Source organism: Arachis duranensis, chromosome 8 (assembly GCF_000817695.3).
Source record: "Arachis duranensis cultivar V14167 chromosome 8, aradu.V14167.gnm2.J7QH, whole genome shotgun sequence".
In the NCBI taxonomy this organism is placed as follows: domain Eukaryota; kingdom Viridiplantae; phylum Streptophyta; class Magnoliopsida; order Fabales; family Fabaceae; genus Arachis; species Arachis duranensis.
This window is the reverse complement of record NC_029779.3, coordinates 36013460-36029368: the sequence shown is the minus strand read 5'-3', so window position 1 is coordinate 36029368 and position 15909 is coordinate 36013460. Positions and strand designations below refer to the sequence as shown.

At 28.8% G+C, this 15909-nt stretch overlaps 2 protein-coding genes across 2 annotated transcripts in view; both read right to left on the bottom strand.

The window, feature by feature from the left end:
• LOC107462371 (G-type lectin S-receptor-like serine/threonine-protein kinase At4g27290) overlaps nucleotides 1-2073 on the bottom strand; it is a 5202-nt gene extending 3129 nt beyond the window's left edge. Inside the window, exons 1-2 of the mRNA XM_021130195.2 lie at nucleotides 1092-2073; nucleotides 802-930 (exon numbers count right to left, since the gene is read on the bottom strand). Of these exons, the coding sequence (XP_020985854.1) occupies nucleotides 802-930; nucleotides 1092-2073 (1111 nt within the window). The remainder of the gene's footprint in view (nucleotides 1-801; nucleotides 931-1091) is intronic.
• A 5273-nt stretch (nucleotides 2074-7346) lies between these two features.
• On the bottom strand, nucleotides 7347-10614 carry LOC107462381 (G-type lectin S-receptor-like serine/threonine-protein kinase At4g27290). Its single transcript, XM_016080947.3, has 7 exons — nucleotides 9316-10614; nucleotides 9076-9204; nucleotides 8857-8987; nucleotides 8553-8763; nucleotides 8015-8252; nucleotides 7769-7919; nucleotides 7347-7685 (listed from the first exon to the last, which is right to left on the bottom strand). Exons 1-7 carry the CDS (start codon nucleotides 10586-10588, stop codon nucleotides 7380-7382), a joined length of 2439 nt encoding a protein of 812 aa, XP_015936433.1. The 5' UTR covers nucleotides 10589-10614; the 3' UTR covers nucleotides 7347-7379.
• Nucleotides 10615-15909: the final 5295 nt, after the last annotated feature.

The window sequence follows — 15909 nt, the reverse complement described above, 5'->3', positions numbered from 1 at the left end:
TTAGTATATTTATGTTTATAGTAATTACAATGATTATGAAATATTGTTAAAATTAAAGTCACGTTTTTTTATATATTTTGATAGTATTTTTAGTAATATTTAAAAAAAAACGTTACTAAATTATAAAAAAATTACTTTAATTTTAACAACACTTTTTAAAATATTATAACCATGGTAACAATATAATCACCGTAGTACATGCATATTAGAATCGGTCATTCTAGTATGACTATGTTATGGTAACTAGCTACCATGACTATAATGTTTTAAAAAGTGTGACCAAAATTAAAGTAACGTTTTTTTATTATTAAACAACACTTTTTAAAAAGTGTTACTTAAAAAATATATGACTTTAATTTTAAAAACACACTTATATAATCACCATAGGATACTAGAATTCATATATATATAAAGTCACACATTCATACAGGCGAACCAAAATGGAAGATAAAAGTCGCAATATTTATTTTGGATAAATATAGTATATAACATTTCCAAGAATGACACAGTAATAATCTAATAATACTTACCTTTTTTCTGTAACGTCCATTTATAAATGAGAATGGAGAGCACGAATAAGGCCAAAAATCCGAACGACAGTACACAACTTATGATGATAGTCTTTTTCTTCTGGATTCTGGACTTGCGCGATTTACTTTCTTGAATAGTTTCTAAAAAATGTGTTGTTGAAAGAAAAGTTAAAAAGTTATAAGATAATACAGTTACAACAAAAAAATAATAATAATAAATAATAAGTATCTAAAGAAAAAAACAGAGGCATATATATAGTTATATACACACCTAATTCCGTAGCAGCCATTCTTATATAGATATTTTGGAGAGACGGAGTCAACTCTTCCATATCATTAAGATTTCCAAACCATAGCAAACACCCATTCTCCCCTTTACTTATATCTAAAGCTGCATAAGCTGTACAAGAACAATTGTTCAAACACAAACCCCTACAATCTTCAAGGCTAATGCTTCTATTACACCATGATTTTTCCGTGTCTGGTATTTTCAAGTCCGAATGCTTCAAAAACCCATCTCCATGGCAATTCAACGAAGTTCTCCTAACACAATCGCTATACGAATCTTGCTCGTTACTTGGTATAAATCCATCCAAGCAATCGCACATAGGGTTACTATTGCTATTACAACGAGAATAAGACCCACACGTTGCGTGGTAGTCGCAAGAATCTCCAGGCTTTTTGAAATGGTGATCCAAGATGATTCCTCATTACTCCATGTTGCCCGACGGCAGATTCCATCGGTTTCTAACACCAATTTATGAGGAGCTACACTGTTGATAAGCTCATAAGTAGCATATTCTTCTTCCTCGTTGGAAACATAGTTATATTTAACTATGGAGGTTTTTTTAGCCACCGCTGCTTGTCCGCTAAATTGAACGCCGTTCCATGATCCGATGCGAACGCTTTTGGTTGCGCCGTCTCGGATCATAAGCTGTGGACATCCATCTATATCAAGTTGTAAACTATATCTACCGTAAGATGGATCATTAGAGTTGTTCCATGATCTTAGGTACCGGTTTAGACCTGTAACCAAATTTCTCCCTAGCTTTTGTCCAGGTAGCATTGTATCGGATGGATAGTCAAAACTCTGCCACAAAAAATTTTTGTTGTCATCATCACCTTTGCTTCTCTCACGCACTACAAGATTTCCTGAATTCAGAAGCTTTGCAATTGGATCCTGTGTTGCTGATGAAGTTGTATTAGAGGACCAGATGTTGACATTATTGTTGTTACGATCAAGAAGAACTAAGATTCCGTTGTCGATGACCTTCAGGACCCCCGATAAGTTTGTTAAGGGCTTGTTTCTGTTGGCAACCCATACGATACTCTGTTTTGGAACTTTGTTATACCAAATTCCGACATACCTATTCTTAGAAGTTCCAGGGCTAAAAAACCCTAGTGCAAAGGTTTCATCAGCTGAAACTATGGTCTCACCATTATCGCTCAGAAATTGTACTCTATCAATTGTGTCTCTTGCAATAGAGACTGCTACATTGTTCACGAGAGAAAGGCACAGTAGCAACATGCTAAAACCTTCCATATTTTCTTCTTCACTTTGTTAATATCACCTGTATGTGAAACCGCAGTGCAATTTACTTCTTAGGGAAATGTTGAGTGACTATTTCTTTTACTTTTTTTTTTCTTGTATTTGAGTGAATGTTAAAAGTATTTTTTTAAAGATATTTTTTAATAATTAAAATTATATATATATAATCGATTAAATTGTATTATTTTTGTTAAAATTAGACTAGATAAAGGATTTAGAGTTCTCAAAATATATATAATAAAAGTATTTTAGTCATTTTCTATAATAAGGTATTATAGTTATTTTTTATGAAAAAATATTAATTTAGACCGGTTCAAAATTTAATTTACTGATTTTTTAATTAAATTGATTTGTCCGGTCTAATTTTAATAAAAATAATTTGATTTAATCAATTATATTTATTAAATTTTAATTGTTAAAAAAATAAAAAAAATATTTTAGCTATTTTTATGTGAGGGCTCCTAATTAATTTTCTACTTTTTTACAGTTAATAAGAAGGTATTGACTCTCAGCATTTTCTCTCAGCATTTTCTAATCGCAAAAGATAAAAAATTAACTACCATTAACGCATTTAATAGGTTACTCATAAAATAAAAGTGATTAATTACGAATAATGGATCAAAATCTTATAAAGTGAAAAATTGATAAAATAATAAAGTAAAAAGTTAATTATTTTTAAATTAAGATAATGAGATATATTTTATAAAAATTATAAAATCAAGCGATTAATTTTTTACTTTATTATTTTATTAATTTTTTACTTTAGAAGATGTAAATTCAAAAATAGAATAATAATTAACCTTTTGTTTTTTTATTAATAACTTCTAGACTAACATATATAATTCAGATTTAGCTTTTTATTTTCATGCTCGTTTAAAAGAATTTACTCATACTAACGTACCTTGTGGTCGTGGGTATATGGAGCAACTTACACATGCTTTAGGAGATGGAAATTCAAGAAGGGAATGGAGTCTTGTTTATGGAGTGCAAATGAAAGTTTGAACTACCATATGATATTTATATCTTCCTTAGTACTCAATTAGTACCCATCTAGCTCAAGTATATGAAACCCAATTATCAGCGTAACGCGAATTTGTCAACTAAAATATTTAACATTATTTTTCTTTGTTTCTTTGTGGACGAAGTGAAAGAGATTTTTGGTGTTTATATATATACAGTGTAGACTCTTTTTAAAAAATACTGCCTCTAATTGTTTTCTTCTAAGATTACTCTTTGTTTTGACCAATCCAAATATCAGTAATTAGGAGGAAATGATTTTAGCTAATAATTAAACAATATTGATATATTTAGAGTCTTTATTTGCAGTGATAGATTTATAAATTATTCATTTGCTTTTATCTAATAGTTTAAATATCTATAATATGATATGTTTATGATAAAAAAAAATTTCAATTCATGTATGTTACTCTTATTTTAAAAAAAAAAATATATTTCAAAACAAAATAAAATAGATTTGTGTGCATTCTCTTCGTGTTAGATATAATAATTATAATACGCGCGTATTCGATACACTATTGAAAACAATATCTAAATTAGTGCTTACACGATATCTGAGCTTATGAATTGGTCTTACCCTTGAAGATATATTTGATGTGTCACTTACTCCTTACTGGAGCATAGACTTTTTCGCACCCTTTGCCTTTAATGAAAAATTTCTATGCCTGCACATTTTTTAAAAGGTGAGTCTTCTAAGAAGACAATGAACTATTGAGTTATAAAATGAACTATCCGAGTACTAGGGATAATAAACATCTTTGATTTTGGGTTCAAGATCAAATTCTTGACCTTTTGGATCTAACACTCTAATACCATGTCATAATACCACTCATCCCAAAAATTTCAACTGATGAAAAAAAATAACAGTAATAATTATATCTCTAATACTCCATAAATCTCCGATCCATTGTACAAGTATTCCATTAGCTCCTCGTACTTTCCCTTCTTTATTTTATCATTGAATTTTTTGGGCACCCGGCCCACACATCAAAGTTGAATACATCAGATATATGCCTTCTGCATGTAATTAAAGGTTTAGAGAAGGTTTGGTAACGAAAACAATAACAATTTTTTAGCATAGTCATATTTTCGTATATTTTTTAAGCCAAAAAGAATTATTCACTAACAGTGCAATTACAAGTTTAATTTGAAGGTGAATTGAATAATCATAAAGTTCTTACTTTAAGAGACCAGACCAATTATGAGAGAGTCTTAAGGCCTAAGCTTTTGTTCCACATAAATTCATAAACTAGCAATCTTTCTTTTATATGAATGTAGCAGCCAAGTAGTTTCACCACTTCATTTTTGAATAATTATTGTTGTAGTATATGGCTTGATGAATTTTCTAAAAGCCTCTTAATAACGACAGTTATTTTCTTCCTGTATTTTATGTATTTTATGAAAAAGTATATGGAACCAATTTTAAATTAGTAAAAAATGAAACAAATATGATAAATCAAAAAATAGATTCAGAATCATCCAATTTACAAAGAAAAGAAACATACTAATACCTAACATAAACACCATCTACGTAGAGGTTTTGAATTCATCCAAAAATATTTGGCTGGTTTTTTGTTGGTACCTTCTTGATTTCCTAGCATTGTTGGTATTTTATACTCTATTAATTATAATATTTTTATATTATTTTCAATAGGTCCATATTTCTCATTTATGAAAAGCCCTGACATATATAATATTTTTCGCTTTTTTCCCTCCCAAAATGCTTGGTTTTTTTTTAAAATAAATAAAATAAATATTTTAATTACGAATACGTTAATTTAAAAATATTTATCGATTTTTATCAAGTGTTTTATCTTGTTTACATTGACAGTATAAACGAGATAAGTCACAAACATGTATGTGACAATGTATCACCTTTACAAATATATAAACGTGATAAGTGAGAAATAGCTTTTTAGTCATATTTTGTTTACAGCATAAACGAGATATGTGAAAGAAAACAAATATTTACACAATAAACGAGATAGAATAGAACAAAAATCAAACCCTTATAAAAGGATTAGGAAATCGTTAGTATTTCGCAAAAGTCTCTCAATTCTTTTTTCTCTTCTGCAGAACTATTATTGTTGGTAATCGTTAAAAGAAATTGGTGGATTGTTGTGATTGAAGGGATTCTTGAGGATGGTTAAGTTCTATTTTTAAGAGAGATTATGTGCGAAATTTTATAAAAATAAGAAAAAATTTAAAGAAAAATATTAAGAATAAAAAAGAAACAGAAAAGGAGATGAGATATTAAAGAAGGATATAGGTTTCAGTCAAAAAAGTTAGGGTATTAAAGTTAAACATTAGTGAGGATGTAATGATTTTTTAATAAAAGAACAAGGTTAAAATAATCATTTAAGATCATTTAATATATGAGGGTAAAGAGATCAAATCGAGTTTGAATGGGAAAGAGATAATTAAGGTTTATAATGAAGTACGATTTAAGGGTTAAGGTTTTAAATTTAAAGTTTAAGGATTAATATTTAAAAAATTAAAGTTTAAGGGTTAAGAAATTAAGGTTTAAGAATTAAGGCTTAAGGAATAAAGTTTAAAGGTTTAAAGGTTTAAGAAATCAAGGATTGTAGTTTGAGGAATAAAGATTGAGAAAAATACCGAATGATTTGAATTAAAGAAGGATGAGGTTCAATGAGGGCAGTGATACTTAACGCCCACTTAAGATCCGAAAGAAGATTCTTATGAGGATGATGATATGTAATGTTGATAGAAGAGACGTTGGTTGAGGTAGGAACAGCAATACGTAACGTCTATCTCAAGACCACTATTGGGTAATGGGTAACGAACCGACACGTGAGCTCACGGTCTGTATAAGAATAGACATTCATCATATGCATTTATATAAATTGTTTAGGTGTGCTTTCTATTGCTGTGTTAGGTTATCTGTAAATTTATTTTTTTTTTTTTGCGTGAATTGTTTATGCTTTTGCATTATGTACCTTATCTGTGTTTGTTAGTTTATAAATGTGACTGTTAATTGAGATGATTGAAAACTGATATAAATGTGGATTGATTAATGTAACTGAAAATTGATCAAATAATGTAATTTGAAGGAAAAATAACTATATTGTTTAAATTAGGACTCGAGGAATTTTAAGATTTTCACTAGGATAATCATTCTTGAGTTTTAAGTTGATTATTTGTGTTTTATTCTTTACTTTTATGGTATTCTCATCTTCTACTGTGAACGAGTGGTTAGTTTTCACTCCAAAATTTCTTCCCCTTTCAGTGACACAGGTTTTGAAGACTCAGTATACATCTGCGGACGAATAGTGGAGTTTGTTTTTAAGTTAAGTGCTTTCATAGAGTTTTCTCGCACTTATCGCTTAAGATTTTATTTATTTAGAGGGATATGTGTTGTATCTGAACTTTATTTGAAATTACTTGAATAATATTTTCTATTATTAATAATTATGTGACTATTATTTGTTAGAGGATCTTGGATGAATGGTTTTATTTGAACAAAATTTTCTGGTATTTTCAGGAAACCTCGATATGAAGGCTCAGTAATTAAGTAGATAATATTAGGAAAGGTTCCATAATGTTCTTACTAGTGGAAATACCATGATTTAAGTAAGGTATTTTGTTAGAGGGGACGTTACACTGTATGTAAGTCATATAGTGCGTTACTTTCGAGCAACGATCTAACTTTAACCCAATAACGTTTTTGATCCATGTCATGAAGATTCGACGAAAAGTTTTTATATTAGTTGTCGAAGGCCTAACACAACCCTTTTTCTTTATCTGGAATTCGAACTGACTATGTATCCTAGGTGTAGAATAGGCGGAGTTTATTTATTGATAATCATACCTACAAATTTCGATCTCCAAATGTGTTTCGCTAATAGGCAAGTGCTGAAGTGGAGTAGAAGAGATTATACGTAGATTGTTTATATTTCCCTTCTTAATAATTATACACAAATTTAGAAGAAGTGCATTCATGAAGACTATATATATTTCAACACTTTGATTTCCAGCTTCCTGCTACGCTCTTGACATGTCTCTTGATCATCTGATTTTCAGAACACACATTTGCTTTGAGCACATGAGAGCTGGTTGACCGTTTGTTGCATTAACTGTGTTTGAAAGAAACAATTTTCATAGTGGTATACTAGATTAACTTGTACAGTAGTAAGCTTATACAAATAATCCTATATATAATTAAATAACTATATAAAACTTTTAAAATATAATTGATGTCTAAGATGTTCTTACCTTCTAGAGTATATATACAAAAATCTCTTGATCCCCATATGAAATTTTACCTATCTAGCCTCCACTATGCTATTTGTGACATCATTGATTGAGCATTTTCTGTTATTACTTGAAGAAGAACCTTCATCAACCATTTCTCTTTCTAAGAAGAATCCGGGCATTTTAGGTAGAGGTAATGTGGATTCACTACTCAACATTTGAACAACATATGACATGTTTGGCCTCTCATCTGGACTTTTTTGCACACAAAGTAGTCCCACGTGAATTGATCTTAGCATTGAAGATAAATTTGATGTATCTCTTATTGGAGCATGAATTATTTCGTACCCTTTGTCTTCCATAAATAGTTTCCATGCCTGCATATATTTTTTCCAAAGCTTGTGGTTAAGATTAGAAACATATATAACAAATGATAATTAGAATTGAGTTACACACTTACATGTCCTAGAAGATTAAATTGATGATCTTGATGAATGAATCCTCTATTTCTATTTCCACTCACTATTTCTAACACCAATACACCAAAACTGAATACATCGGATTTTGTTGAGTAAACTCCATCAATTATGTACTCTGGTGATAAATATCCGCTGTGCACATCCAACCAAAGGAAAAAAAATCAAACATTATAGCCAAGCCATCATAGATACCCATATTAACAATCAGCAAAGCATAAGAGACTTACTAAGTTCCAACAACATGTCTTGTGTTTGCTTTTGTTTCGTTCCCTCCAAAACTTCTAGCCAGTCCAAAGTCTGAAATTTTTGGATTCATTTCACCGTCTAATAAAATATTGGCGGCTTTAAGATCTCTATGAACTATTCTATGTCTTGAATCTTGATGAAGATAAAGAAGACCTCGAGCAATCCCATTGATAATGTCAAAGCGCCTAGTCCAATCTAGTAACATGCTCTTCTTTTCATCTGTTCAAAAGGTAGTCAATTATATCTTTCTTGTGGTAAGAGTGTAAACTTAGGTTGAGAAGTAATTAAATAGTGCATGGATTAACACATTATCTCAGAATTTAATACGAAACCTCTAGTGGAAATCTGTTTGCGCATATAATTTCTGTAGATAAAAGATAATAAGTGTTGAAAAGAAAAATAATATATTGTAGTCTATTCATTATTATATGTTTTTCAAACAAAAAATTCTCATTCACCAAGATAGAGAGCACCCTTGCAACTTAATTGAATGATCATAAAGGATTTCTGAAATCAAACCAAATATGAAGTAGTCCAAGCTTTTGTTGGGCATAAATTCATAGACTAGCAATCTTTCTTCTGCATAAACGCAACATCCTAGGAGTTTCACTAAATTTCTGTGCTGAAGTTTGGCAATATGCATAACTTCATTTTTGAACTCTTGGATTCCTTGACTTGAATTCTGTAAGAGTCTCTTAACCGCTATTTCTTTTCCATCCTTTAATACACCCTGAAAGTTGTAACAATATATATAATGTAACATTTTCATATATAGTGTTTTTTTTTTTTTTTGGGTAAAACAAAAGGCAAATGGTTTCACTACCTTATATACCGAACCAAAGCCACCTTTTCCCAAAATGCTATCGGTTGAAAAATTATTTGTTGCAGAAGAAATTGTGGACATATCAAACAAAGGCAATTGTGGATCTTCCTCTTGTTGGTCACTTGTTACACCTACATAAGTAGCATCATGTAATATGTAAATGCAATACATACTCTGTTTTCCACATCACTTAAATAATATAATAGTTAACTTAACTACCTTTCCTTCGTATCTTCCATCTAAAGACGATGAAGGCCAAGCATATGATTAGAACACTAGAAGATAACGCACAAATTATGATGATAGTCTTTTTCTTTCGGACATTTGATTTGTGTGATTTATTTTCCTCTATAAGAAGAAAAAATGCACCGGTTAAACGAAAATAAACAATTAATTAATAAATAGCAGAAAATTGAAAAAAAAAAGAATATTTAAAAAAAAAATGGAAAATACTTATACCTAGTTCTGTAGCAGCCATTCTTAAGTAAATATCTTGAAGAGAATTTGGATTCAGGGCTTTAATATCATTTAAATTACCAAACCACATCAAACAACCACTAGCGCCTTCACTTATATCCAAAGCTGCATAAGCCATACATGAACAATTCTTCAAGCACACCATCTTACAATCTTCAATGCTGATATTTCTACTATACCATGATCTTTCTGTATCTGGCAATTTCAGCCCTGAATACTTCAAAAACCCATCTCCATTACAATCTAATGATGTTCTTCTTACACAACCATCTGATAAACCTTGCTCCTTCTTATTATTATCTTGCACAAATCCATCCAAACAACTACACCTTGGATAGTTGTTAACATTACAACTAGAATAAGCTCCACATGTTTCATAGTAGTCACAATCATCAGCCGGTAACCTTGCCAAGTTGGTCCAACTCGATGTGTCCGTACTCCACTGGCTTCTCTGGTTGATTCCCTCCGGCGTTAGAACCACTTTATGAGGGTTTGAATTATTGATAAGTTCATACATAAAATATATCTCTTCCTCGTTAGAAACATATTTATATCTAAAGATTGGGTTTCCTTTCACTTGTGGCGTTCCACTGAATTGAACTCCATTCCATGATCCAGCACGAAATCTTTTCTTTGCACCTTCTTTAATGAATACTTGAGGATATCCCTTGATATCGATTTGTAAAGTATATCTACCTGGAAACGGATCATCCGAGCTGCTCCATGAGGTTAGATATCGATTCTGTCCTGTTTTCAGATTTATTCCTAACTTCTGTTCAGGCAAGACCGTGTCGCCTGGATAATCAAAACTTTGCCATACGAAATCTTCTTCGTTAGCACCATTGCTGTTTGTTTCTTGCACAACAAGATTTCCTGAATTCAAAAGCTTTGCGACCGGATTCAGGACGGATCTTGTTGCGTTGGAGGACCAAATAAGACTGCTGTTATGATCAAGAAGGACTAAAATTCCGGTGTTGTTGAGCTTCAGAACACCTGAGGAATCAGCGAGGGGTTTTTCTCTGTTTGCAACCCACACTATTGCCTTTGTTGGATCTTTGTTATACCAGATTCCAACATAACGGTTCTTGGAAGTTCCAGGGCTGAAGAATCCCAATACAAAGATTTCATCAGCTGAAACTATTTTCTCACCATCACTGATAGATTGCACTGAATCAATAGTGTCCCTTGCAGTGGAGGCCACCATATAGTTCATCAAAAATAAGCATAAGAGAATCATTATTGTGAAGTCTTCCATTTGCAGTGTGAATCTGAGTGTCTCTCGTAAGCAGAAAATGTAGAAAATGTCTTAATAACTTGTACTAAGGTTTCAATTTCATTGAATTGCCTTCTCTGTCAAAGTTGAAAGTTGCTTCCTGATTTACTTTTTCTGTTATTATTTTGTGTTAGGTAACACGAATTTGTCAATTGTTCACTTCACACGGCCCGATTAAGTTATTATTAGTCAATAATATAAGACTAAATACTTGTTTATAATACCACCTAATGCTATATAATACATACTTAATTGCGCGTGAGAAAAAACTGATAGTGATCAGTGTTACCCTGTTACTTCAATTTCTCAAAAAATTAAAGTTTCTCCTTCTCATGTTCCTTTTTATGAGATCTATATATTATATTATTTTTTAAAAACATAAAAAATAAAAAAGCTCGAGAATGCATGTTTCGATAGATGTTAATAAATTGAACAAGGATCCCGCTAGGGAGACAAGTGCTTTAATATCATGTCATGATACCACGCATCCCAAAAGTTTCGACTGATGGGAAAATGTAACACTAATAATTATATCTCTAATACTCCATAAATTTCTATTGTACACATTGTATAAATATTTCATTGGCTTCTCATACTTTCCCATTGAACAATACTTTTGAATAATTTTATGAAGTCATTAGACATTTCGATCTGCATCCATAAGTTTATAAAATATTTTTTTTAAAAAAATTGAGTAAATTATTAATTTTTTTATTCACAAAAATTTAAAATATTGACAAATTTATTTATGAATAAATTAAATTTGTTGTGTATCCACAAAAAATAACCTCTATATGTGATAAAAATATTCAAACTTTAATTTTATTTATGGATAATTTTATTAGTATTTTAAATTTTTATTTGTAAAAATATTAGTTTAATCATTTTTTATGAATACAAAGTAAACATAATATTTTTTAATTATAATTATAACTAAAATTTATTATATATTATTAATTTAACAGTTAATATATGTCACATTATACTCTATCTCATTTCAATTAAAATAAAATATTTTTTTTTTAAATTAAAGAATTTTCTCTCCTTTTTTCACTAGTTTTATCTCTCTTGGCTTTTTAATTAGCATACCACAATTTCTAAAATCTATTATCAAAATGTGTCACATGATACTCTTTTATTTTGATTGAAATGAAATTTTTTCTTTCAAACTTAAGTAGCTCTCTCTTTTTCTCTTTTTTTATCTTTCTTTTTCCTTTGCACACTCTATCTCTCTTATATATTATTATTGGTCCATTATATATTACTAATTTCATAAAAAATATGTCATATGACACTCTTTTTTACAATTAAATTTAATCCGTCACCTTATAACTCGGTCTTTATTGTGCATTATGAGTTATAACTCGGTGTTAACTATCATTTATTTTTTGCTTGTAATCGACACCGTCATTACGACTTAATGACCATCATTTCCATCTTAATGACCAAATGGTCATAACATGAATATCATTCATCAATTTTATGCCTATAAAAGGCACCAATTTTTATATCTCAAGATGGACATACAACACATGATAAGTTTTATAAGTTCTATTTTATGTCTTACATTCTATATTCATAGAATTATTATAGACACACAACACATGATAACTTCTATTTCATGTCTTACATTCTATATTCATAGAATTATTCTTATACCTCTTAAACGCTTACTGACTTGAGCGTCAGAGTGTCTTTTGCAGGTATCCACCTCCTTATTCTCTCCTTGCTGACGTATAACTCATCTTGACAGAAAATTTACAAGTATTCACCGATGGATGAGCTATACAGCGGCCAAACCTCTACAAAAATAATTGGCGCCCATCGCGGGGCCGGTAAACTAATTTCCTGCTCCACCGAATAGATTCAAAGAATTTGAATTACATTCAAATACTTGAATCAATTTTTAAATAACATTAGCATAATAGTAATTTATGTATTCTAATTTTTTTTATTTATCAACCTCTATTCAAAACTCACTTTCATACACTAATCTTTAATTTGTTATACTTTCTATCAATAATTTGAAACCTAAAAATATGCACTTCAAATTCCTAAAAATTTAAATAAACTATTGTATGTTACATACAAACTTTCTTTAATTACTTGCCATATTCTATATTTTTTATTTTTAACCAAAAGCGGAAAGAGTACAAAACCTACTATATAGTCACTTATAATTTTGTTTTCAATTCTTGGGATCATCTACTACACAGTAGCCTCGTCTCTTACATTTTCCTTATTTATTGTCATGAAAGTGTTGATAAAATCTCTAATCTCTCCATATATATCACTGTCATTTTAAATCCAAATGTACCATGATTCATTATTTACATTAGCTATTTTTATCCATGTGTCACACTTGTCGAACTTATTTTGCTCTCTATACTCCAGTTGCGTAAAGATTTCTTTATACTCAAAATATTTCTGAATAATTATTATTATTCAAGTTTCATTAAATTTGTTCTCTATACTCCAAAATCAAAGTCTGCAGATCTATAAAAAAAATTTAAAAATCATTCTTAACGTTTGATAAACTAACATCAAATTAAAAGTATGTTTAATTTCAATTTATATATGAATTTATTCATCACTTAGGAACAAATTCTAAACATATCATTTCTATATGGCATTATAATTTTTATACGATCATACTAATTTTTTTTATAAATTATATTTATTTATTTTTATTATTATCATCTATACAATTAGATGAGTCCAAGTTTGGAATGTAATTAAATTCTTTCGAAACTCATAACAAAATTTTTCAATAATACTATTTCAATCTTTATTATTTATTTTATTATCAATACTTCATTTGTTTTTCCTACAATATTTATAGATTTAAATGTACTTTTGCATGAACTTAAATTCAAAATTAAATTGGTCAAAAATAATCCTAATAGCTCTATGTCATTTGATTGATTATATATTATTCTCTAGCAATATATCACTATTGTAGTATTCATTTTATTAAATTTTATGTTACTATTGATTTAATACAAAAAATTTAAAAAAAATTGCAAACATTCAAAATTTATTATTATTGCATTAGAAATATCCCTCGTCATACTGTAACTGCTAAAGATATTATACTAAATGTATCATTCAATAACTATTATCTTGTTGTTTTATTATCAAATTAATGCATGTCCTACAAAATAAAATTCAAATATTCATATTTGACATGTGCGGTATTCATATATGTCGTCTTCTTCTCTACAATTATCAACTTTCAAGGTATATTTTTTTTACTTTGAATTCTTTTACTTTTACAATATATATTATTCAATATATGCTGCGACTTTGTACATATTTATTTTCTCAATTTATCTTATTCATGTCATATAACCTTCGCTATAAATTGTAAATATTCAATAACTAATTGCTTTGAGCAAACGAGAAATTCATCAATAAGCTGTTGTGGGCCGAAAAATTTTCAAGATAGCCATTATATCCTCGGATCATATAATCAATTCCGTCAATGGATATCTATTTTTGAATTTTTCAGTTCACATACAATCAAATGCTAAAATTGTTCTTAAGCGGAAAAATATTTCCCATACAACTATCTTGATTGAATGACTCTTATCACTCAATTATTTTTTGAATAAATGCCGACCTAATAACCCGACTTAACTTGGAGCTCACAATATCATTATTCACTTATCTTTTAATCGAATTATAACTTATTTTATTTTAAACTTAGCATGGATCGTATGATCGGCAAACAAAACTTGGGGGTTGTGATCCGTCACCTTATAACTCGGTCTTTATTGTGCATTATGAGTTATAACTCGGCGTTAACTATCATTCATTCTTTGCTTGTAACTAACATCTTCATTACCGACTTAATGACAATCATTTCCATCTTAATAACCAAATGGTCATGACATGAATATCATTCATCAATTTTATGCCTATAAAAGGCACCAATTTCTATATCTGAAGATAGACACACAACAGATGATAAGTTCTATAAATTCTATTTCATGTTTTACATTGTATATTCATAGAATTATTATAGACACACAACACATGATAAGTTCTATAAGTTCTATTTTATGTCTTACATTCTATGTTCATAGAATTATTATAGACACACAACATATAATAACTTCTATTTCATATCTTATATTCTATATTCATAAAATTATTTTTATACCTCTTAAATATTTACTGACTTGAGCGTCAGAGTGTCAGAGTGTCTTTTGCAAATATCCATCCCCTTATTTTCTTTTTACCGACGTATAACTCATCTTAACAGAAAACTTATGAGTATTTACCAATTACAATGCCCAAACCTCAGCAAAAACAAAATTAAAATATTTCTCTCTAAAATCAAGGTCTCTCCTTTCTCTTCTTTTCTTTTCTATATTTCTTCTTCTTCCACCTACTCCACCATCTCTCATATATTATCACTAATTATTAATTTGTCAACGTAATATTTTTTATTATAATTAAAATAAATTTATCCTTTTTTTAAATTAAAGAGTTCTCTTTTTTTTTCTCCACTCACTTTATCTCTTTTGACTTTTAATAATATGCCACAATTCCTAAAATTTAAATACCACTCTTTCAAAACTATTTATTTACATGTCGTTATTTTTCATGTAGTACCTATTATTTTTTCGTATCTTGATTAGAAAGCGCATATCCGAAAGGCGCTTTTGACAAAGAAAACTAACGCATAAAATGTTCATTATACAAGAAGTATCAAAATATAACGCGAATCTTATATCCTTTTCTTTTTTTCATTTGATAAAATTTTAATATTTATTATAAGAATGTTATTAATTTTTGAATTTATAATAAAAATTAAATATTGAAATACAATTTATTTTTAAAATTTTCAATTTCTTAATATTATTAAAGGCAAAACCAATAAATACTTAAACTGTGAAAACCATCGAGCTAGTAGGCTCTATCTGTCGTGCAATACTGATTTTCTCTTTTATGGCAATAGTGATGAGATAGATGTAAATTAATATGGTCATTCTTAACCAGATACTTAAAAGAGTGAATGTATATTGATAAATATTTTACTATTTATAAATAGATAAAAAGAAACTATTTTAATAAAAATATTAAAAAGATCTTTTTATGATGATCTTAATTTAAAAAGTATGATTTATTTATTTTATTATATTTTAAATAAAGATAATATTTTTATAGCATATAAAAATTAAATCCTAAAATTTATTATTTAATAGTCAAAATAAAATATATCTATATAAAGACAATTATAAAATTTTTATTGGTGCATCTATCTATATAAAAATAAAAAAAAAGTTATTTAAATA